This window comes from Electrophorus electricus, chromosome 14 (assembly GCF_041902795.1).
Source record: "Electrophorus electricus isolate QZ-2024a chromosome 14, ASM4190279v1, whole genome shotgun sequence".
In the NCBI taxonomy this organism is placed as follows: domain Eukaryota; kingdom Metazoa; phylum Chordata; class Actinopteri; order Gymnotiformes; family Gymnotidae; genus Electrophorus; species Electrophorus electricus.
Window position 1 is genome coordinate 19,235,870 of NC_137510.1, and position 24,514 is coordinate 19,260,383.

Consider the following 24,514-nt stretch of genomic DNA (forward strand, 5'->3'; position numbering starts at 1 on the left):
TATGCAGCTGTCCTTAGCCAAGCACACACAGCTTAACTAGGTGCACACTACCAAAAAGGCACACATACAGTACATACAGTGCAGTACACTCTCCCCTCTCCTTCCTCAGTTTTGGCCTCTGTGTTCAGCCGCAGTATGTGTCCCACATGCACATACTCTGTTTATTTTCTATGAGCTTGTATGCACTGCTCTATAGAGGGTCTGCTCCTATATGGTGTAAACTGTCCGCATCCTCTCAGTAGGAGCTTTATTTTATTGATTGTTCTGTAGCTGGTTTGCTTCTGTTTTGTGCAGTGCATTGCTGATATCCCCTGTAAAGAGAAAGTCTTCTATTTTTTTCTGAGTTTGCATTTTTGATACATTTTTTGGTTTTCATTTGTGTTTTTGTTTGCTCTCCCCTGGAAAATGATGATATATTTTATACACCCCAATGTCTTTGTTCTTATTAGCAGTGCAAAAAGAATGGTTATTTGTTCATTTAGCGAGCATCCTTTTTAGGTAATTATTAACTGTTTTAAAAAATTTAGTCATCCTCAAAATGAAAGTTATGTTTTTCAACAAACCATTGCTGATTCCAGATCAGAGTGAGCTGCCAACTAGCATCGCTTCAACATTAACTTTCTTGCCTAGGGGCTAGCTTCTCTGCTGATATAGCATTATGATCTAACATCTGGCCTTTCGTGGTGTGGAGAAAGGTTTCTCGGAAATGCATTGCCAGTCTGTGGTGATAGAAGTGCTTCAGCTTTGCCATTGTGCTCGTGACAGGAGGTTGTTTCATGTGGGCCATGCATACATTCAGCTGCCATTCTACAGTTCAAGTGCCTCCCATGATCTGGAGCAGTGGTTTGGCCTTAGCAGAACAGAGAGATGGGAGAGGTTATTATTTCAAGATGAACAGATTATTCATACACTTAATGTTTCAACAATGCTCGGACATGAAATGGAAAAAGACTACAAGGAAAGCGTGATAGAAGATGGTATCGTTCAGCTACTTACATTTATGGCATTTAGCTGATGCTTTTATACAAAGCAACTTACAATTACCACTGAGTACAACTTGAGCAATTGAAGTCTTGCTCAGGGGCCCAAGAGTGGCAACTTGGCAGTGGTGGGGGCTTGAACTAGCAACCTTCCGAGTCAAGGACCTTAACCACTGAGCTACCACTTCCTTTCATAAATGGTTTGGAGGGAGAGAAAAGGGTTTTATTATTGTCTTTCTTTTAATGTTTAGCTTAATTTGTAATTGATTTTGCAGCCTTTCTTTTTTCCTTCATATGTTTCGTGGGTAAGTGTACTTGGCGTGAGTGTATGTAGGTGCTTGTTTCACAGCATACTTTCATAGAGTCACACAGCTTGTACTGAATGAATCAGAGGTCAGTAAAATCCGTGGTCTAATGTTCCTTCTCCTTTCATGAATGAATAAAAAGACTATTTCAACCCTGATTGTACATTCCTAGCTGTCCTTGAGGTCTTCATAGGAAAGATGAATGTTTGATGAATTAAGTATGGAGTGCTCTTCTGTTTGTGGTGGTTTAGCTTGTTGAATGTCACATTTTGCAGACTTCTGTTGTTGAGGTTCATTTAAATTGTGTTTTTTAGTCTTTTGCCCCCTCTGTGTGGCTTTATGTTTAAGTTAATTAGTACAGGAACAATGCTCTGTTCCTGGTGCTCCTCAGAGATGTTTGCTATATACAGTTGATTATATGCAAGCGTGTGTGTGTGTGTGTGTCCATGTATCATGCTTATTGTGTGTATGTGATCAAGTGTAATAAATGTATGATTGTGTGTGTGTTTGGGCAGGTATAATAGAGCTGGTATGTGGTGTGTTTGTGGAGGCTGCAGTGCTGTACATAGAGAAAGAAGAGCGGTCTGGAGTGAAAAGCTGCAGCTCTCTGCTCCTCTCCATACTGGACGTCATCCACTGTCTTCTCAAACACCTCTCTGCTGTGGTCCGACTGGCTCTACAGGTAACTGGGCTTCTCCCCTCCCCTCTTGCTCTTACACTCTGTTTCTTTCTCTCTCTCTCTCTCTCTTCCTCTTCAACTTCTCTCACCTCACGCTACTCTTGCACTCTGTATCTCTGACATTCCCTTCCCCCTTACTCTCCTTCTCTCTGATCAGTAAACATCCCTCACTCTGTTGCTGTCTAGTGTCACCACCCACCACCCACGCTCTCTTTCTCACTCTCTCTCTCACTCTCTCTCACCCTTGGGGAGTCTCTCTCTGCCTCTGTCGCCCTAGGCACGCTGTTAGGGGGTTCATGTCTGGGTCCTCTCCTAACTGACGATTACATTGTTATGCAATGACAACTGGCATGCAGATAAGACCAGAATAGAATCGTCACTGTGGTTGTCATCACACCTCTGCTCTGAGCTGCTGCTGCCATCCTCTCCAGCTGTGAGACTGCAGTTGTTAACTTAACTTAAACAAAAAAAAACCCTCACCTGTTAAATGAGAATTTAGTTGTTTTTTTTTTTGTTTGTTTTTTTGGGGGGGGGGGGTGTTTGTGTTCAAATGTGTGTGTGCGAGTGTGTATGTGTACATATGTTTATGCTCAGCCTTTATAGGTTCTTAGCTCAGACCCCCACCTGAGATAATGCTGTATGCACCTGTGTGTGTGCTGTCTCTATGGGAAAGCATACAGTGAAGTTGGACATCTAACACAGTGGAGATTTACAAGGTCCCCCTCCCCTCTGAGGGCCACCCTTCCTCTCCCATTGGCCCTCATTACCCAGCTCTAGCTCTTTGTCTTCCACCCCTCTCCCTTCCATACATATTTATGCATGGACATTGCAAAGAAGGAGAATATGTAATGGAAATCCATTTTCTCAGAAAATGCAAAGCTCATTAAAAAAGAGACTGCAAAACCCAAACCCTTCATTTGGGTGATAATGATAAGGAGAGTAAATGGGCTTTAACGCTGTACTTTCTGCTTCTCTCTCTCTCTCTCTCTCTCTCTCTCTCTCTCTCTCTCTCCTCTCACTCATACCCCTCTCTTCTTTCTCTTGCTCTGTTTTCCTCTTTCTACTTTTCCCTCCCTCCTTCCCTCTTCTAGCCAGTATCTCAGACTGTCATTAATGTTCGAAATGGATGAGGGAAGTTTACTTGTGAAAGTACTGCATTCCATATGACCAAGCATCAGTTGGGAATAATCATGCTGCCCCAGAATATCAGTCTCTAAGAGGTTTCCAGGGCTCCTGGCAGAAATATGAGTGGGAATAAGCCTCAGAAACCAAGCATGAGAGAGGAGAGAGCTGAACTCCGCTGAACCAGATGCTTCTCTCTCAGTTTAGCACCACTCTCGCTGACTGCTACCATACACAGTTTTGTGTTGTTTGTGTCTATTTTAAACCGCCACATAACCACCCCCCACCCCCCACCTCCCGTGAAACTAAGTATCTCTTGCTGACAGCTCTACAGCTCTGCTAATAGAGTGGGAGGTTGTTATTGTTTTTGAGGTGGTTGGCGGTAGACAGTGCTGCACACATTTTAGCGTAACAGTGGCAGAGCTTGGGCAGTGCAGAGACTCCACACCTAAAAAAACATTTCAGTTTAAAATAGGATACACTCTACTTCCTGTGACTACATGAGTGGAATTCTCTTTAAAAAATGTACATGTATGTCCATATCACACATCTCCTCAAAATAAGTCATTATGAACAAATCTTGACCTAAGTGAATGACTGGGCTGGTTTTCTTTGTTTACTCAGTCTGTCTTGCTCCTGAGTTGCTCTGCACCTGTGCATGCTACATTGTTCAGCTGGAATCCCCATGCGTCATCTTCTGGCTAATGAAATAAGCAAATAAAATAACAGGGTTTTAGAGGTTTCCTTTTGAAAAAATAAAGCAAGCTCTTTTAAAGCTAACTTTGTAGTAAGGATGAGCATTACAACGAGCTCCAGGTACACTTGAGTGAACTTGAGTTTATTGATGACATAAATGGAGATTGATTTTAGCTTAAATGTAGGCCAGCATCAGGCTAGAGATCATGTAATAGATAAAGAAACTTGAAGTTTACATGGTAGTCCTCTTGGTTGGGTCATTATTAAACTTTCAGTAAACCTAATAGGAATCATAGTTAGCTTGATTTTAAAGTCTCCATACTGTTCTGTACTGACCTGAAACAATGCAAAACAATTTCTTTAGTCGTGTGTGTGTGTGTGTGTGTGTGTGTGTGTGTGTGTGTGTGTGTGTGTATATATATATATATATATATATATATATATATATATATATATATATATATATATATATATATAGTATATATATATATATATATATATATATATATGTAATAATAATAATCTCCCCTCTGAAGTCTGACGGTGATGGAGACACAGAAGCGGCAGAAGAGCTCCTACTTGTCAACAAGCCACTCACAGACCTCAACAATCTCCTCATTCAGATGGTCAGTATATGTGCATGTCTGACTGTGTGTGTGCGTGTGCACCTGTGTGTGTGTGCATATGTGTGCATGTATGTACGTGTGTGCATGTGTGATATAAAGCAAAGTGAGTAAATGTGCTTGCTGAAAGGCACCATGATGAAAACACATAAAATATAAGATATATTTCATTTGTCAATAAGTTTCTTGGCTGTCTTAATCAATAGAGCAACTAAATAATGTGGGATCATTTATTAAAAATAACAATGCTACATAATTTACATTCATGGCATTTAACACAGAGCAATTTACAAAATGTCAGTAAGAGAGTTAGGAGTATATTAATAATTAATCCCTTAATTGAGAGTTAGGAGAAGAGTTAATCTGGCTTTGGTCTACTTATAACTACTTGATCTTACTATAGCTGTCAACCACTTTTCCGCTTTAGGGATACAACATTACTGATTAATCTGGCTTATCAGGCAGTTTTTTGGGCCATCACATCACAGTGGAACTTCTCTTTAGAATATTCTTACTGGTTAAAAGAGACTCCAACCTGGAGAGGTAAAAATGACAGAGACATAGGTGAAGGGACACAAGTCCACTTACCGTATAGTTAACATTTGACTGCTTAATTGTTGCAATTAATATCATTGAACCTGTTGAGACCAGTTTAAAAGCAGTTGTGTTCTAGGAAATGCATTGGGTACAAAAACTGTAATTTCCATAGTCTATAAATAAATCACTATTTGGACAGGATTTGTAATGTAATTGTTATGAGAAGCTCTGATATTTTTCTCCTGCCCATATCTGTCATATAAGAAACTCCCATCATATCCAGGGTAAGTAGTTTGGTTTTTTCTATTCCACCATATGGAGGCATTTGTGGGTGTATTTGCTTATATTGCCTGTGGCCTGATTCAAGCTGATAAATACTGGCCTTCTTCAGATGTATGACAAATATTACCAAATAAACTTTTTGGTGTAACAACACTATATAAATAAAGCAGACACTACCTTCTCTGTAATTTTTATTGAGATCTCTAACCCCCAAGAATTGGTCATAAACACTACAGACGTTAATTCATAGGCAGATAGTACTGAAGAGTTCTTGAACTCAAAGGCATGTGCTCCTCAACTCCTGCATATAGCATTGGTGATGCATCCCATAAAATCAATGAAAGTAAACCGGTCTAAATTGGAGGATTTGTAAACTTGCAGGAAATGGGTGAATGACTTATTTCTGATTATGTCTTATGGTACTGTCCTTCTGACCTGTATAGAATTAGGGTGTTTTCTCACTTGTCCCAAATACTTGAGTCTGCACCCAGGATAGATTCTGGACTCGTTTGAGGGAGGGGATCATCGCTGGTTTGCTTTCACACACAGGAACTCTTTCAAAACCGTTGATCAATTGCACAATTCCATATGTCACTTTTCTGCATGTGGAAGCTTCATCCATTTGCTGTTTTTTAATTTTTTCTTTGGATACAAACACTCAAGCAGTAAGGAACAGTCCTTTTGGAACATGTGGTATTTCACCATGCAGGAGCACCTGCAAACAAGGAGCTGTTCACGCCTGAGATTGTTGTTGCATTGTACGTGTACAGTTTGTTTTTTTCCTGTAAAGTATATTCTACAGTGTTGTGCAAAAATGTTAGGTACCTGAGAAAAATGGATTTAAAAGGTTAATCTGGATATTAAGCATTTATTTACTCAGAAAATACCCGAAACTTGAAAAGGGAAATAATGTGATAAGCTGAAGCACTTACGTTACAAAAAGAACCAATCATATAGCCCCACACAAGATTATGAAATGGACCACCAATTTCATAAGGAACAGAGAACCACTCCCAGGCTTGAAAACTGCTTTCACATTTGACCAAATGTATTGGAAGTTTTGGGGCACGTGGACCTGGGTCTGGAAAAAAGCTTTAGTGTGAAAACGCCCTTAGTGTAATATATATCATAATATATCATCTTGATCTTTAATAAGCGAACTACAATTGTTATCTTTTTTTTTTTATCTTTAGAAATGCTCTTATTGAAATGTTCTTATTCTAAGTGAATACATATTTACTTTGTTTACCCAAGGTTTGTACTGTTTTATTATAAAAGAAGGTAAACATTCTTAATACTAAATCTTTGTTGTTGCAAATCACTAGTAATTTGAACCACATTAGGATTCTTGAGAGGCGTTTTTGATAGTCAGTTTGCAACATTGAGGCTTTTATAATTTTTTAACCTTCATCTGTTTCAATTGTAAAGTATCTATAAACAGGGGGTTTGATTGTATTTCATTGTCATTAATAAATAGTCAGTGAATTTGGAGTAGCTACTACTATTATTTGTTCTTTTTACAGTTTACAGACACATCTTAGAGTATTCAGAAACATGGACTGTTTTTATGAGGAGAGTCTATCTTTCTGAATTTCAGATGGAGCTCCTTCATCAGACAAACTAGAATGTATCACCTGCTGACTATATACAACTTTATTTTATATTTTGAGTGCTTTTGTTAGTGGCTGCATGCATTAGTGAGACATGGAGGTATTTAAAAAAATGGAGAAGCAAGGGGGAGTGTTTTTCAGATGGGATAGAAAAGAGAGGCTGTCGGCGTTCTGCATAGCAGTGCACTCTACTGTTTAAATCTCACAGATGGCATGGAGAAACAGACCCAGGAGGCAGTTGCTCTAAAGCTCTGTATGGAGATGGCACAGTCACCCGCCCAGGGCCATGCAGTACGGACACTGTTTACCCTCCCTCTCCCTCTCTCTCTCTTTCTCTCTCTCTCTCTAGGTCTCTGTCTCTCACTCTGGGTCTCTCTCTCTCTCATGCTTTTGTTTGTGGGTGTGCATGCGTATGTGTGTATTTGTAACTCATACTGCCAGACTGGAACTGTCATCAGGGTTCTGATCGTCAGCTTTCATACATACACACTACCAGCACCTCATAGAGTGCCTGACAAACCAGGTCCCCTTGTATTTCCTTCTACAAATACTGTGATCTTGATATGAGAAAGGTACTTGACCCGTGTTTGGTATTCAGATATTCAGCACAGTCTAAAACAGACCTGTCTCAGTTCAGTACCCATCATTCCACTGGACTCACAGACACTGCAGGTTGGCAGAGGGAAAGAGCAAGCTCAGGACTCCTGGTGGCTTTGGCACTGTCTGCTTCTTTGTGTGAAAACAGAGAGCTTGATGCTGGACACAAGTGTGTCTTTGTGTGTGGGAGTGTGTGTTCAAGGGCGATTGGTGCCCTCAGCAGATGAACAGAATGTCTCTCCAGGGTTCTCTGAGAGAAATAGTGGGGCAAACAGATTGCAGTTTAAAGAGTCTAAGCCTAAGTCAGAACCAAAAATTCAAGCACTCCACTTTGTTAAAATGTACCATAAAAATATATTGTCATATATTATAGTGAAAATCTTTGTACTTTATGTTGTCTGGTAATACTGAAGCAGAGAAATCTAATACAATATATTTGAAATATCATTCAGAGATTTAAGTCAACTGATTCTCTAGTATGCAGACATATTTTATACAAAATGCTTTGCATTTTATATAAAATACAAGGCATGTTATGCCAATGTTTTTCCAAATCTTGTAAAATTGCCCATTTTTGTATTGGTCATGTCATACTGGGCTGTAGTTTGTAGTTTGTTGAAAGGTGTTGCCTATCAAGAGTGGGACTGTGTCAGCAAGGATGCAGTTGGTCATGTTTTTACAGGAAGTGAAAGATGGCAGGGCTGTCCTCTCCGGCTTTCTATATACATTGAAACTGTCAGTCAGGTGCCTGCGTAATCATGTGCTACAGAGGACTGCTTTGTTTTCGAGTGCTTTTCGTGTCCTTTCCACTTTGAGAAATGCTTCATAGCCACCCATTTTAAAGAAATATAGTGACAGGCTTTCCTGGGCATGTGCTGGCCATTGGCTCTCTAATTTGAGGTGCTGTTGTACAATAGCAGACATACAGCAACAACAGGAAACAAGGAGGAACTGAAAATAGCTGCATTCTAGGCCTGCCAGAGCATTATTAGCTCAGTGTATGGTGATGTCTATGGGTCACAGACCTCCAATAGCTATTGACTGCAGAGGATTACAAAAACACAGTATCTTTACTTAACTTTTTTTTTTTCCTTTTTCACTTTCAATTTCCAGTTACTTTTGGTCCATTAAAGGGGGGGGGGGGGGGGGTGATGGGTTAATAAACACCCTAGAAATAAAACTGATGTTTTGCACTTGATTCTAATAGTCAATGTATGGTTTGAAATCCAATATTTATATTGAAATCCAATATAAATATACCAGTGTCTAGTTACTTAAGGACTTGCTACAGTTGACTAGCTTCAATTTGCAGGTTTCTGTGTCGATCTCTATAATAACCCTTTGAGGAAAGGCAAGCATGTTTCATACACAAGTCAGAACAAGAACAAGCAAGATGCACCAAGGTGTGACTTATTGCCACCTTCTTTTGTGCATAGCACAAACTACACTACTTGTGAAATTGAAATGAATCCATACATAATTGTAGCACTTGCATCTGGGTCAGTTCATACTACGAATTGACTGTAACTAAATTGGGAAAAGGAATGAAGAAAAAGAAGTCTGACTCTTTGTTGCATTGTGCTATAGGCCATAGAACAAAGAGAGAAGTTTCTGCTTTTGTATGCAATGGGGAAAAAATTCAAATCAAGGACCTCTAGGAATGAGGCGAATGAGGCAAATGAAGCAAAGTAAAGCTAGCATTGATTCTTTTAAACTCCTCTACTAGTGTGACAGGCACATAATGGATAGTTCTGGGGTGACTGAGTGCTATCTAGGCTTAATTTATGGAGGGCTGAAAAGTACTTAAACTGACATTCTAATAATGAATCCAATGTCTATTAAAAAGTATTACTTGAACTCTAATGGAAATTCCATTGTAGAATTATATTCAAGTGAAAGTATGCCAAGTATTAAAAATTAATAATAACATGGTTTGAGGGGGTTAAATATTTCTGTATTTAATTTGTATCATTGACAGTTTATTGATGCAAATGGCATATACATATGTGTTCGATACATATGTGACACAGGAGTGGTGTGAAGAGTGCATGCTGGCCATCATGGAGCACATGTAGGGGTCATAAGAGGGCAGCAGCGCTACACGTCCCTATAGGCCTTGGCTCTCCTCTTTCACTTTTTCTTCTGCAATCAGCCTTTCAATGCACACAGTGGCATTAGCACACCCTAATCTCTCTGATTCCTGCCTGCTTTTGAGCTACCCACTCCCATTAGGCTCCTATGCTCTATTTCCCTGGTGCATCCACTAGCCCTGCTAAGTAAACAAGGTGGTTTTTATGAGCCTGGCTAAGCAGGTGTTAACTCTTGTTCTGTGCTGACTCTGTGTTGGCATGTGAACAATACTGGGCCAGTGAGCCCGTGCATAGACACCAAAGGCCTTTCAGCCTGGGGCTCTCCCTCCTCTCCACCCCTCGTCAAGCAGCCAGGGCAGAGAGGCAGTGCTCTTTGGGGGCCATTGTTTAGGCCTTAAGCATTCCGCCCATTCTGGAGTGGCCCACTGCATCACAAAGAGGGGCGGGATTAGACGCGGCTGGCCCTTGCCCCGTGGCCTCATGGGATTAGGATTCTATGGAAGGGGGCAGCAACGAATCAGCACAGAAAAATAAGACAGAATCCCAGGGCTCACTCCCAGTCTTTGAGGGGAATGGGAGAGTGGCAGAGAAAATCCCCATGGTCCTATGACTCTGTCTGTCTGTCTGTGTGGGCATTGATGAGGGCTGCTTTGTGAACGAGGGCTCATTCGCTGCCCCTAAACAGTTCCCCTGATAAACCTGTTCAGCTCATAGCTATGAATTTCTGTCTCTGAGGATCAGTACCACATTCCCCAAATCAGACCTACTTTAAACCTAATGTATGTATCAGTTAAGCAGTGCTTGTATCAGACCTACTTTAAACCTAATGAGTGTATCAGTGAAGCAGTGCCCGTATCAGGCATTTTACGAAGAGGACACAAATGTGCTTTGGAACATAAATGATTTATGAACCTTCTAAAATTTACTCTGTCAGTAAGACTAATCTAAAGCTAATTACATCAAACTGATTCTTCAGTTGTTCTGGCTAAAGTGAAACATATAATACGATTACTTGTTCCAGTCATGTAGGTATCAAAGAGAGAGTGATTGTGAAAATTCTATTACTTTGCTTTTGCAATAGAAAAATAATCAAAACTTTGTTAATGTTGGAGACTTTGAGGTTGGCTGCTGTTTGTATTTAGATAATTTAGTCCAGAGTTTCCCCAAGTAAACACCCCTTATTAGATCCAAGCTATTGTAGGCAACTTGGGCTATATTATATCTTATTTTATCTTTTATATTTATATTTTTGCTGCATTTTTTGGGTAGAAGCTGCCTTACCTATTTAAGAGCCTTAGATATTTTTACAACACCTAAGAATATGCTTAAACTTCATAACTGAACTGTGGACATTGAATCAGCTCTCTCTCTCTCTCTCTCTCCTTAGCTACCATGTGGTGATGATGAGGTGTATGAGGAGGCGAGCCAGTGTGTGTCATTGCTGGCACAGCTGTATGGAGGGGATGGGGCTGACCCTCTGCACCCTGAAGATCTGCTCAGCCTTGCACACACACTGCAGATACACACCGAGCCCAGACAGCAAAGACTGTTGCTCCGTGTACTTAAACGTCTGGTGAGTGCTTTATAGTGATTTGCTAAGATGAAGCCAGTCAGTAATGTCTTAGTATTTGGATTCCTGGTCTCAGAATAAGATGGACACCTTGTGGATACTAGGTAAAGTCAGTTTAATCAGCCTAAATTAATCTGAGGAATGATGCAAGAGACATGCTACCCACAATGATACATTTATAAGCATAACACAGATCATGAAGACTAATGAATTAGAAAGACAAAAATAGTCACAGTCTGTGCTGTATGACTGTAGGAACTGAGTATTAAGACTTAATTACTCAGTAATGCTCGGTGATGGAGTTGAACACTATGCCAATTTGTAGGTGACTAGCACTGCATGGTGTTGATTACCTGTCCTTGGATTATTAGGTGTTGGAACAGAACAAAATGAAACTCCAGTAAGTATATAGGGTCTTAAGAGACTAATCATTCTGTATTTTGTTCCTTATTTGTTTGATTTTCACTGCTAACACCAGCAACAATGTACCAACTTTGGTACTCTGCATTCCAACACCAAAACTGTAAGGCTAGCTATATGGTGCATAATGCTGCAGGGCTGCTTTGCTACCTCAGGGCCCGAGGTAAGACAGCTTGCATGAAATTTTACAGCCGAATATCAAGACTACTATCTGTGATCTAAAAGTTAAAAAAGGTTTAGTCAACCAACATGACAATGATCCTAAACACAAATTCAAACATAAGAAATTCTGTAGCTGGGAATAGCCAAGTCAGAGCAATGATTTTTGTTGAAATGCTTCAGCTTGATCTGAAGCAGACCATCCAAGCAAGACCTCCCCAAAAATATACATTTACCTGATGCTTTTATCCAAAGCAAATCATAATTATGACTGAGTACAACTTGAGCAATTGAGAGTTAAGGGCTTCGCTTAGTGGCCTTGCTAATGGTGGGGCTTGAACCCATAATCTTCTGATTACAAGTCAAGTAACTTAACCACTGAGTTACTACTGAGTTACTGTCAGTAAAGGAGGCTTACCCAAAAAAATGACCTTGATTGTTTTAACCATTTATTCAATACAGTTATGCTAAAATAAAGCTATGTACAAAATTTGTACATGTAGTATAAAGATATGTCAAATTCATTATGCTAAATATTTTATTACCACAACTTAAAAGATAATAGCCATTCATACAGAAATTCATATAATTCCAAAGTTTTTCTTACAGCTGTATATTGGGTGACCCATATGAGAATCAAACATTTAGTTCTTCATTTCACAGGACCATAAGAAGCTGGATAAATTAACACAGCCTAAAGCTAACATAACCTAAAGGCTGTGACCCACAGACATCACCAAACACTGCATTTTTCCAGGTGTTACTCTGCCAAGCCTGTAATGCAGATCTTTTCAGGTCTCTTGTTTTGTGCATTTCTTTGCCCTCAACAAACCTGTCTGCAATAAGTGAAATACATGTTTAGTGGTGTTCCAGGTGAGTGAGTGATATTTCATTTGGCCATGAAAAAACAATGAAAAAATTGATTTGGTCGAATTTGATCATGAGATGCTTCTGTGGGTTCCACTGGCAACCTTACGTTTCACAATATCGTATATGCTTTGGATCATAAGCATTTGCCAAACTGCAAGCTGGCATGTCTATTCTAGAAGCTTATAAATAGTATTTTGGACAGGCAATGACTAATGCAATAGAATCAATGATATTGAGCAAAATATTTGTGTGTGGCAAGGTCTATAACAACTCACAAGGCCTGAAGATTCACTAGGCCAAGATGAAATGTTTGGTGAGGGACCAAACATTTGTGCTGTGAGAGACGGCACAGCACACAGTGGACCTCCCTGATAAGACACAGGAGGAACCCCCACAGTGCCCGGAACCTGCAGATGCCTTCCAGCCCCAAGCAGAGTAGTGGAACATTGGAGGGTTAAAAAGTTACCATCAGACAAGGAAAATGTTTGGCTCATGTTTAATGATGATGTAGACAGTTATCTGGAAGCAAGCTCAAAGGGGGATGCTGACAGGAGAGATATCAGTCTATGACAACCATCATTGTTGGCCCTGCAGCTGAAAGGTTTGGATCATTGAAACGGAATATGGATAGCAACAGCCCCTGTTTAAAGCACTGTAGGACAGAGAATCAGCCAGATAAGGTGGGAGCTCCCAAACTGAAGAAACAGTTCAAGGAGGCTGGTATGGTAGAGAAGTAAGCTCTGGGAGAATTTTCATGGGATCCTCAAGATTAAGCTCATGTCCCTATGTAAGGCTGAAGGATGCAGTAGATGGGCAAGAGTGTGGGTCAGGAGATGTACAGCCATCATTTCAAACCCATTTGGGTCGATATTGCATCTAATAGGGCAGAAGTGTAGTGGCCACTTCACCTACTCCAAAGAAGAAATAGACTGTCATCTCCAATGTTGCAGCAAGTGAGGAGGGGAGGGCAGTGCCTCAGTTAACCTTCCTCAGCCCACCTTTGACCCACCCCAGATGGGGGAAGTAGAGTAGGTTATCAAGGTGGTGAAAGCCAGTTCAGCCCCAGGACCTAGTGGAATGCCCTACAAAGAGTATAAGAGGTGTCCTAGGCTTCTTCTCTGAATGTGGAAGATTCAACAGTGGAGACATCTGGAAGGTGTGGATTCCTTAGGAGAAGAACTCAAGAAAGATTGTGTAGTTCAAGACCATCCCATTGCTCAATGTTAAGAATAGAATGAATGTAGAATTAAGAATAGATACCTTGACACATCTGGTCAGAAGGTTGGGATCTTAAATGTCCCAGAATGCCTTGAACATACAGTAGCTGTGATAACTTGTCAGAGAGGCCCAGAAGAAGAGGTGGGAGAGAAGGAAGAGGTGACTTAACAATGCTGTGGCTGGACCTCACCATTGCATATGGATCCATAACACACAGCTGGTCGAGGCAGCACTGAAATGTCACCCTGTCCCAAGTAAGGTTAGAGACCAAATTTGCTTTAACCTGAGAGTCATCTCAGGGGCAGTCACATCAGAATTGTACTGGCTAGACAGAGGGTTCATCACTGGATGTACTATTTCAGTGATCCTCTTTTCCTCACTTATGTGTATGTTGGTCAAGTCAGCTGAGATGGAATGCAGAGGTGCTCTGACAAAGTCTCGAGTCCGACTGCCCCCCATCAGAGCTTTTATGGATGGTCTAAGCGTTACAATTACCTCAGTGCCAGGATGCAGGTGAATTCTCTGGGGCTTAGAGAAGCTCATCACATGCTCAGGTAAGTCCACGTTCTTGATGCTGAATAGGGGGACTGACCACGACCATTTTCATCTGGGATGTACAAAGATACTCTGTCACAGAGAAGCTGGGTAAAAGCCTCAGAAAGATCTTTAACAGCATTATGAAGGATGCTACCTCAATTAAGGCCACAAAACAGGAGCTGGAGACATGGTTGGCAGCAGTTGACAAGTCAGTGCTATCAGCACAATTCAAGGCCTGGATCTATCAGTACAGAATTCTTCCCAGGATTTTGTGTCCACTTTTGATCTATGAATTCCTTTTGTCAGGGTTAGAGGGCTTTGAGAGGAGGATTAGTCAGCACCTGCACTGATGGCTGTGTTTGCCATGCAGCCTGAGCAGCATCTCTCTGTAAAGGAAAAGCCTCAAGCGAGACTTCCCATGATCAACCTAAGTGAGCAGTTCATGGTTACCTATGCAAGAAAGGTGCTGCAACAAAGTGACTCTTGTGACCAATATTGTCTCCTGGGCCAGCACTGAGATAAGAATGGGGAGAAAATGGAAGGCGTCAGATGCAATGGTACAGGTGGAATCATGCCTGCAGCAGAAAGCTGTTGTGGAGCCAGTGGCATCAGGAAGAACAGGGCTCAGCATCTTCCATTATGACCAATCTGGGGGCAAGGACAGGAGCCACTTGAGGAGGTGAGATTCAGGGTGGAGGAGCTGCATACAGCCCAGATGGTAAATATGAATCAACAGGGAGCATGGACAAGATGGGAACAGGTGTTGGATCAGATAATATCATGGTCCGAGCTGTGGTAAGCTGAGTTTCTAATGCAGTCTGTCTATGACATTCTCCTAAGTCCTTCTAACCTCTTCAACTGGGGAAAGGTCAATACACTAGCATGTCCTTTGTGTGAAGTTTGCTACCATTGGCTGCATGGCCAATTGCTTAAGGCTATTGCTGACACCATCTGCAGTGTCAGAGACCAGGTACTTCCACCCTCAAGACAGACAGTTGCATTTGTCAAACGGGAGAGAAACCCCAGACCCAGCTAAAGGTACCAATAGAACTTTTTAGAATAGCACGTGACTGGCAAATGAGGGTCCATCTATGGAAGCAATCTAGATTGAAAGCATTACAGAGACCACCCTGAGACCAGATGTGTTAGTTTGGGAAACATCAAAGCAGCAGATCATGCTGGAGCTCACTGTACCCATGGAGGAGAGGATGGAAGAGGCCAATGAAAGGAAGCGAGCAAAGTACGCAGACTTGGTGGATGAGAGCCATAAAAAGGGGTGAAGAAGACCGTGCATGCACTTAGTGGTAGGCTGCAGTGGATTTGCTACTTAGTCTCTGTGTAAGGGCTATAGTCCTCTAGATAGGGACAGTAGTTAAGGTACTTGACTTGTAATTGGAAGGTTGCTGGTTCAAGCCCCACCACTGCTAGTGTTGCCAGTGTTGGGCCCCTGAGCAAGGCCTTTAACCCTCAATTGCTCAAGTAAGTTGCTTTGGATAAAAAGTGTCAGATAAATGTAGATGGCTGTGAAGCAAAAGGAGCAATTTGCGGGTGCATGCTACTTGCCCACAAGCTGGGAAGCATTGGTACTTCATTGGTCCTTGATTCCAAGTGCAAATACCACATCTAGAATCAGCTCTAGCACTATTGTTAGCTTTCTTAGGTTTGAATTAATGATGCAATGATTCACATCTGACCAAGAATAAATTGAGCAGCCAATTGTCCAATGACATTGCGAATTTTAATATCAAATCTAATTTGCAGGAGTATAGAGTCAAAACTGCCAAAGTTGTCACAGTCCAATTACATGTTTTTAGTAGGTATACCTATAAGTGTGGTGGGGAAAAAAACTTTTACTTTGCCTCTAGAGAGATGAATAAGAGCTGGCTTTTAAATGCCAAAATGAGCCAAAGTGCTGGGCTTGTGTGCGTGTGTGTGTGTGTGTGTGTGTGCGTGTGTGTGTGTGGCACACAAATTTCTCTTCAATATTATATAAGTTGTGTAGTGGGGGGCATGAACTGTACTGTTTATGCTGTGTGTTGGGAGGAAAGTGAGGGAGATGGGCTCTGGCCTGCAAGAAGACAAGACGAGATAATTCAAAACTCAAGGCTGTGTTTTTCTCTGTCTTGCACCTACTCAGTCTCTTATTTACACACCTAGACACAAGGGTACCATTCAAAATCAGCAATGACAAATAGCCCATAAGAGCAGAGAAAATAAAATCAAGGCTGTTTACACTGATCAGCCTTGCATTTATACTCACCTATCAGCCAATTCAGCCTGATTAAATTAAAAATTGTAAGTTTTAATTTCATGTGGAAACAGGTATGATTTCATTTAAGGTTTCAGGTGCTAATAATTTCATTCTTGCTACTCATGTATTTGCAATAATTGATTGTAAACATTCATCAGTAATCAGTATTGTGTATTTAGTAGTATATTTAATGTTGTTTATTGATGTAGGATTAAAATTGTGATCCAGCTTGTAAGTGCTATACTGTTAACTGCAAATGACACATTGCATGTATCCATGCATTTGCGGCCCGGGGGTTGGGGCGGATGCGTATTTGTGAGAGTAGTAAAAAAATAAAATGTGGCTATCTTCTTGCCAAGGGAAAGGTTTGGGTCATCATGACTTCATCTTTGTTCAGGCACTGCAGATATTTGGAGAGGAGCTGTTGTGGCTGACACATACCTTACACATTCCACCTTGCCCCAAACACTGCTGATCATGGGTTGTTTGATTTGGACTTTGGTGGCAAAATGTCCCTTGTTAATGTTGGTGGTTTATGTTCTCACACAGACTTTACATTATGTTGTGTCTGAGTTCTAGTCACTGAAGAGAGACCTTGTTTGTATCTCTCCATCAGGCTGCCACGCTCTTCCATACATCCAGTGCCTACTCCAACTTACTGAGTTTAATAATAAATTACTCATCTTGGTGTCTTGTTAGCAAGTGACATCTGCAGTTCTGTATGTTACACTGCTATTTCCAAAAGCAATGATAGGTTATTTATCACTATGAATTTTTAATTTGAGATTTGAAATGACATGCAAGAAAACATATACCACTGTGCAGTAAAAATGGGGGACACTTAACAAGTGGCTATGCGCTTTGTGCGGGCATAAAATACATTAAAGAAAGATAAACAGCCTACAAGAACTCAGATTGCATTACATTATTGCATTACATGATTGCAGAACATTATAGAGTTGTTGACAGGAAGGCACTTCAGCTGCAGAGAGGGTAACATTTCAGTAGTGAAATGTTTTGGGACAGAAAAATCACCAAAAATCATGCATCTTAAGGCTAGAATAAGATTTCCAACAAGACAGATATGACTATTGTGAAGGAGACACCGGTCTGTTAATCTGATAGTTTACAGTGGATATGGAACATGTTCATTAGACTTGAATCTTTCTGGCTCTGTCACATGGAACTAAACCAAATGTAAAAAAAACAGTCCTCTGTCAGTGTTCTGGCTCATACTTTGTGTGTGTGTGTGTGTGTGTGTGTGTGTGTGTGTGTGTGTGTGTGTGTGTGTGTGTGTGCATTTGTGTTTGAATTCCAGTGTGTGTGCCTGTATGTGAGCAACTGCAGATCTTCTAGCCAAGTTGTAGCTTTAATATTTCGGCAGGAGCCCTGGGCTACCTGTGTGATGAGATATTAAACAATCACACAGTTTGTGATTATATCACAATTAAACAATGCCAACAATTTAAAGGCCACCATCTCACAATGCTCTGACTAAGAAGACATGTTCTCTTGCCACCTCCTGCCTCCGTGTGTGTGTGTGTGTGTGTGTGTGTGTGTGTGTGTGTGTGTGTGTGTGTGTGTGTGTGTGTGTGTGTGTGTGTGTGTGTGCGCGCCTGTGGGAGTGGTTGAACATGTGCTTGTGCATATGCATTCATGATGATGATTATGGAAGATTATGGAATTGAATTAAATTGTCTGAAGAACTGTTTTTGTGCATGTGTAGGATTACTCTACATGAGTCTACATGAAGCTGTTGCAGCCACCTTGCTGTGACAGTTAACAATAATAGGTGTTTCCTCGCCATGTTGAGGCGGAAGGATAATGCATTGTTGTGGAGGGGTTTTTTCTTCTTTCTTTAAAGACCTCTGAGGGGTGAATGCTGGCTAGGATTTCTATCTCTGAGGTAAAGGTAATGACACCTGAAAATTAACCTAAATAGGGAAAATAGAAGCACAATAGCTGAGTAGGTGAGTAAGTAAGTATATATAAAATGTGTGTGTGTGTGTGTGTGTGTGTGTGTGTGTGTGTGTGTGTGTGTGTGTTCATTTCTGTTCTTTTTCTGTATTTTTACAGCACACTGCAAATGTAAATTTCAGCATCTCCTGTTTCAATCCCTAGCTTCTGAGTGTCATTTAGGATAAACATATATCTGCGTTTCAGTCCTTTGTAATTAATTTTTGGTAAATTTCGCTTTTTTTTCCTCTTTATATTATAGTCATATTCTCTTCATTTTATGTCTGATCAATCAGCTCTTCTTCAGACTCCTCATTCTACTGGCAGATCTCTTTCTCCAATGTGGTTTCTAATTGGCCTCATTAGACTCCTGGGTGAGATCACAATACTCCTGTCATTGAGCAATGCTACATTTTAGTTCTTATCATTTAGCACTAGTTATGTTGGCACTGGAGTAATTAATTTGTTAGCTTTGAATGTTGCTCAGGGAGTGTGTGCTCAGTAAATCTATTATCAGAGCAGGACAACAACAGATCTGTCAAGCTCTGTATTCCACACTGTGTCTGAGGGAGCACTGATTTCATGTTGCTGAAACTGAGAGCTTGTTGTGCTGAGATGTCTCCATTTCTAGGTGTGTAAGAACATGGTCATGTATGTGAATGTTTATATTGGATGATACACTATTCAAATGATTGACACTGTTGTGTTGATCTATTACAGTGGGTGGTGGTATCTTAATAAAAGCAAAGCATGGATTTTGTAATTGTTCATACCTTTGCGGGTGATTCTTGTTATGGATTATTTCAAACTGTCATTAAACAGGATTCAGCAGCTTTGTATACATATGTGTATGTGCAGCATGGGCTGCCTGACTCAGTGTCTGATAGTAGGAGTGTGTGTGTGTGTGTGTGTGTGTGCGTGCGTGCATATGTGCATGTGCGTCTACCACTTTGGGTTTAACTGGCTCTATTAATTCATGGCTGACTCTCCCAGTCCTGGTTGAACTGAGACTCTGCCACCTATGTGCTAATGGAGTGAAATGTCCAGGTCATATTAATGCTCTCAGTGCCTGTCTGTTCTCCCAGACTACTGCAGATAAATCACCCTGTCGATACTCTCACACACATATGCACGGTCCCTCTCACACTGCCACTGGACATGCTACGGGGGTTCTCTAGTCTGCTTATTTTCAAGGATTTTTTTACCTTCATGTTCTTACACCTAAGGAACCAATAATGTTTTGAAGCATACTGAGGATAATGATACTGTCCCATTTCAAGTCCACATATGTGATGAGTAGTGACTGCTGGTTCTTCTCACTGACTCCATCAGTGAAGGTATTCCTGCTCAGATTGTTGTACATATAAAGTAATCTAGCTTCCAACACTCAGGTATAGGTTGCTAAAAGTAGCTTGCTACTATGTGCTACCTGCTGTTAACTAGTGTAGGAAATCCATGTAGGAATACAGTTATTCTCATTAAAATGTCTTTGTCCATTCATCAAATTATTAGTGCCATTAAAACCAATGCTAATTAACTCCAATTAATTTAACAGTTCATTTAATTTATATTTGAAGTCCATGTTTTCTTCTCCTGTGTAGCTTTCTCACCTTCTTAATGAGGATACGGTTGTTGCTGTTACTGTACGATCTCAATCAGCCCCCACTGCTGTCATGTGCTGACGGCTAATAAGAGAAAAGGGGGAGAGACAGTCACAGTAAGGGGGCGGGGGAAGTGAAAATGATCGAAGGAGAGAGAGACATACACACTTATGGCAATACACATGCGCGCACACACACAGTGCTCCCAGGACAGGGGTGCGTAGCTGCCTGTACTGAGTGTATGAATAATGCAGAGGCAGGAACAGGACAGCGGTTCTAGCAGACACACACACACACACTTGTGTGCACACACACACACGCGCGCGCGCGCATACGCATGCATGCACACACGCGCGTGCATGCGCACACGCACATACACACACACACACACACGCACACACAATGTGCTCGCACTCCTGGGATTGAGAGCTGTGCTCATTAGCTCAGCTCTGGCCACCCCTACAGACTGCACCCCCTCACAGCACGACAGCAGCAACAGTGGCCCTCCTCTCCCACCCTGACTGCTGCATGAAAGAGTATTGACCCAGGTACAGCGCCTAGGGCCAGCAGGTGAGGCTCACAACCACAGATTTGCACACTGTTCCACCAGCAGAAGATGGGAGCCTGTTTTTGAAATATGAGCCTTCATAGTAGGATATGATGCTGCTGGCCATGGATGGGGACTGAGATGACGTGGGTTGAATTACTGATGTGGTGTGTGTGTGTGTGTGTGTGTGTGTGTGTGTGTGTGTGTGTGTGTGTGTGTGAGAGGTTCAGTTGACTAACTTTGCATTGAGTGACATGAGCAAAGTGCAGACTCCATTTTAATTTATAGCTGTTGTCACACACTTCAGAGGACTGATTTAGAAATTCTAGCACTTAATGATTATCATCATAGTATTTAGAGGTTTTAGAATGTTTCAGACAGTTTCAGCTGTTTTGTGTTAGAGAGATGTGGTATTGGTATGTGTAGGTTTGATGGGCAGCAAAAGATGTATTGGGTAAAGCAAACTATCATGAGACGTTATAAGAAATGTTAGACATATCAGATATTCCAAGAAAAAAGAAAGCACTTCTGAAGTGACAATAGGGATGCATGCTTACATTAAATGACAGAAGAATATAAGTAAATAGAAGTTCTCAACAGAAGGTTTAACAGATCAGAAGCACTCTCCCAAGCAAAGGTCTGGTGGGGTGAAGGGCTACTAGATGCAGAATCTCAGTACAACTCCCATTGCTGTATGGTAAAAGTAGCAAAGCAGCCAGCCTAGAATCTCTGAAACATGAGGAAGATGATGTTATACATAGGCATGTGTAGCTACCACCTTAACCTTCATTGATGATGTGACAGGAGACTGTATTAATGGGAAGAATCTGCTACGATAAACCCAAATGTCCCACAACTTTGAATAGCTGTGGTAGGTCGGTCATGTAAAACACCAGTGAGTAACCAGTGAGTTTGTCAGGACCAAAAGTCAATATAATAGAGTATGCAGTTCACAAGTCTAAGATGAAACCAAAGTCCTATAGCCATGACATAAGCATACCCGAGTGAGGACAGCATCTGCAGGAACAATACCCAGTATCTGGTAATATAGGCTGGAGGTCACTGCATTAAAAAGATAGGTAACTGAGGTTATACATCATTTCCTTACTATTTCAAAGTGCTTTTCTCTCCTAAAATCAAATGAACTATGCAAATAAATATGCTAAGGCCATTAATGGTCCATTTAAAATGAGTAAAACTCTGAAGTTCACTTTACACTAAAGATAAATCCTGACTAAGCAGCAAAAAACTGAATTTGTTCAATGTGCATTATGGAAATATTTGGTATTACTGCTCCGTGCTTTCCGCTCAGACCTTGTGCATATTAGATATTGGCACACAACTACCTTAGTTCTGTTGCTTTCTCTACCTCAACAGCAACAACAGCAAAGCTGATACAACACTGTTCTTTCCACCTCATGCCAGTCTTATCTCTCCTTCATCCCATCAGCCTGATCTGCTCTGCATTGTGTTGATGTGGGAAACATTGCTATCTCCACGTATCTGCATTAGTGTTCAACCCAACTGCTTATCAGTACTCAGAAACAGCTCACCCACTCAGTTTCTGGCAGTAACTACCTAAGCTCTTTATCGAAGAAAATTACCACTAAATGCTGGCTCAGGCAGGAAATAGTCCCAATTTAAATGTAATTGTATCATCTGCCATCAAGCTGGCATCAGTCTTCTCTGGTAGAAGATGAAAGAGGTCACTTCAACATGCTGAAGCTTGAAGGACAGCTGCTGGCCTTGTGTGGGCATTTTATCCTGGGACATGTTGAGGGGTGGGGGTGGGATCTTCTTGAGCAATGCTACCATGTTGAAATTAATTTGTTAATGCATGTTTAACCTGGTGTTGGATTGTATACCTAGGGTTCAGTAATGGAATCAACATTACACAAATAACCCTGGTACATATAACTAATTTATAATGGTGTCTTTGTGCATCTATTTTTAGAACTATTTTTAATGTTTTTATGTTCATTGTTTATGATATTGTGATTTCTAAATTGTATTTTTCTATGTTTTCATTAAAATAATTTCATTTTTGGAATTAATAAAGTTACTTATAATCTATGTAAGATGTAATGAGAGCCAAGAAATTAAAAACATTCAATAAATTAAAACACATTACAAATAGATGTTGATTTATAGCTTTGATTCAATCTTTGTCCATATATAGAACACAGTAAATTGCTGTTGTCATCGCCAGAACTACTTGTCATTCTTGACATCATCTAGACTGCATCTGCTGTAGTATCTCATTCATTTTCCCAAATAGAGACAGTATCTTGTCATTTGTTCATGTGCTTTTATTTTATACTGAAATATGACTACTGTTTTCTGTAGCCTATTCAGTCCATCATTTTACTTTTTGCACCACATGAAGCTGCAGCTATATACTGTGTACTTCTGGGATTTGCTAAAACAGCACACTTAGCAAACTTATTTTTTGCACAATACATCTTTGTTGATGAACCAAATAATTGTCTATTTATATATTTCTAGTTATATATTTGTGTCTGCATTCACTCACATGAGCCCCTTACATTATTTTCAGTAGATGAAAGTATGTATATGTATATACATCTTTTCATAGAGCAGTTGTGCATTTTCTCAACATTCACAGCCAAAATGGTACTGTACTGTTTATTTCATGTGACTTGTATGTGGATTGTTTACTAATAAGACTTTAACCACACCTTTTAGTCAAATGTGTTTCCTTTTAGCAACACTGAAGTTCACCTGCTATATTGTGTGTAAAATGCAAATCTGCTCATACCACCTTACAACCAAACTCCAGTATTGTTCCTGTTGTCCTGTTCATTATTTAGATTTTGGTAGCTACATTTACATGTTTGGCATTTAGCTGACACTTTTATCCAAAGTGATTTACAGTCATGACTCAACACAGTTTGGGCTAAGGGCCTTGCTCAGGGGCCCAGCAGTGTCAACATGGTGGTGGTGGGGCAACCTTCTGATTACTAGAAACTACTTTGGAAAATGTAACTGTACATGACATTTCTACTTTGAGATGAATCCCAGACTACATTATGTTAATGTAACTATTATATCATGTTAATGTTAACTATTTTGTTTACATTACATTAACTAACCATTAACTATTACATTACATTATATAACTATTACATTATGTTAATCTAACTACATTATTTTATGTAATGTATTGTGTGGGGTTTTAGTGGTCAAATATGACTCTGAGAGAAAGTTGCATATACAATTGTAATAATTATAAATGCTTCTTGGTTGCATTTACCGTTGTTTATGTTGTTGATCTCTCTCCACATAGTATCCTGATATTCAAGATCAGAAATGACCAGGTATATAAACAGAGTTTTTGATATTTCCAAATTGTGGAAAAGGTATTTCATTGTTTTCACATACTTCCATCTTCATAATGCATTAATTAGAAGCACTGGATTGTTGTCCCTGTGTGTGAGAAGTTAAAAAATACATTGAACTGGGACTGGACAAACAGATGGACTTTTGAGTGATGGGTATTGAACTTCGAAGAAGTGGTTCCTTGGGGTGTATGTATCTGGCAGCTGTCACAAACTATGCAAATTAGCATTACATTTATGCAAATCATGCAAATTACTGTATTTTTTTCCCCCCTTTCCCCTAAATGACATGGAGCACTTATCCACACGCGAGTGGGCAAGTGACAATGGGTTTTAATTAAGCCATCTAAAACCAGACTCACTCATCTTCCTCTCAACTCAGCCAACAACAAAGCCCTTTTAATTATTCATTAATTGCTGCTGTAAAATCTATGTATGCCTGTTTTTATCAAGGCATCAAAGAGATCACTAATTGCCTCATAATATCAGAAATAGATACAACACA

At 40.4% G+C, this 24,514-nt stretch overlaps 1 protein-coding gene across 8 annotated transcripts in view; it reads left to right on the top strand.

Annotated features, from left to right (window-relative positions):
- Positions 1–24,514, top strand: part of ulk4 (unc-51 like kinase 4) — an 88,765-nt gene that overhangs the window by 60,095 nt on the left and 4,156 nt on the right. For 5 of the 8 annotated variants that reach the window (XM_081696653.1, XM_027023227.3, XM_081696658.1 and 2 more), the window contains 3 exons: positions 1,801–1,967; positions 4,319–4,408; positions 10,909–11,094. In XM_081696653.1, the coding sequence (XP_081552779.1) occupies positions 1,801–1,967; positions 4,319–4,408; positions 10,909–11,094 (443 nt within the window). Of the gene's footprint in view, positions 1–1,800; positions 1,968–4,318; positions 4,409–10,908; positions 11,095–11,462; positions 11,492–12,799; positions 21,998–22,027; positions 22,410–24,514 lie in introns of those variants that run through there. The other 3 variants (XM_081696655.1, XR_014117003.1, XM_081696656.1) reach the window with 3 other exon arrangements.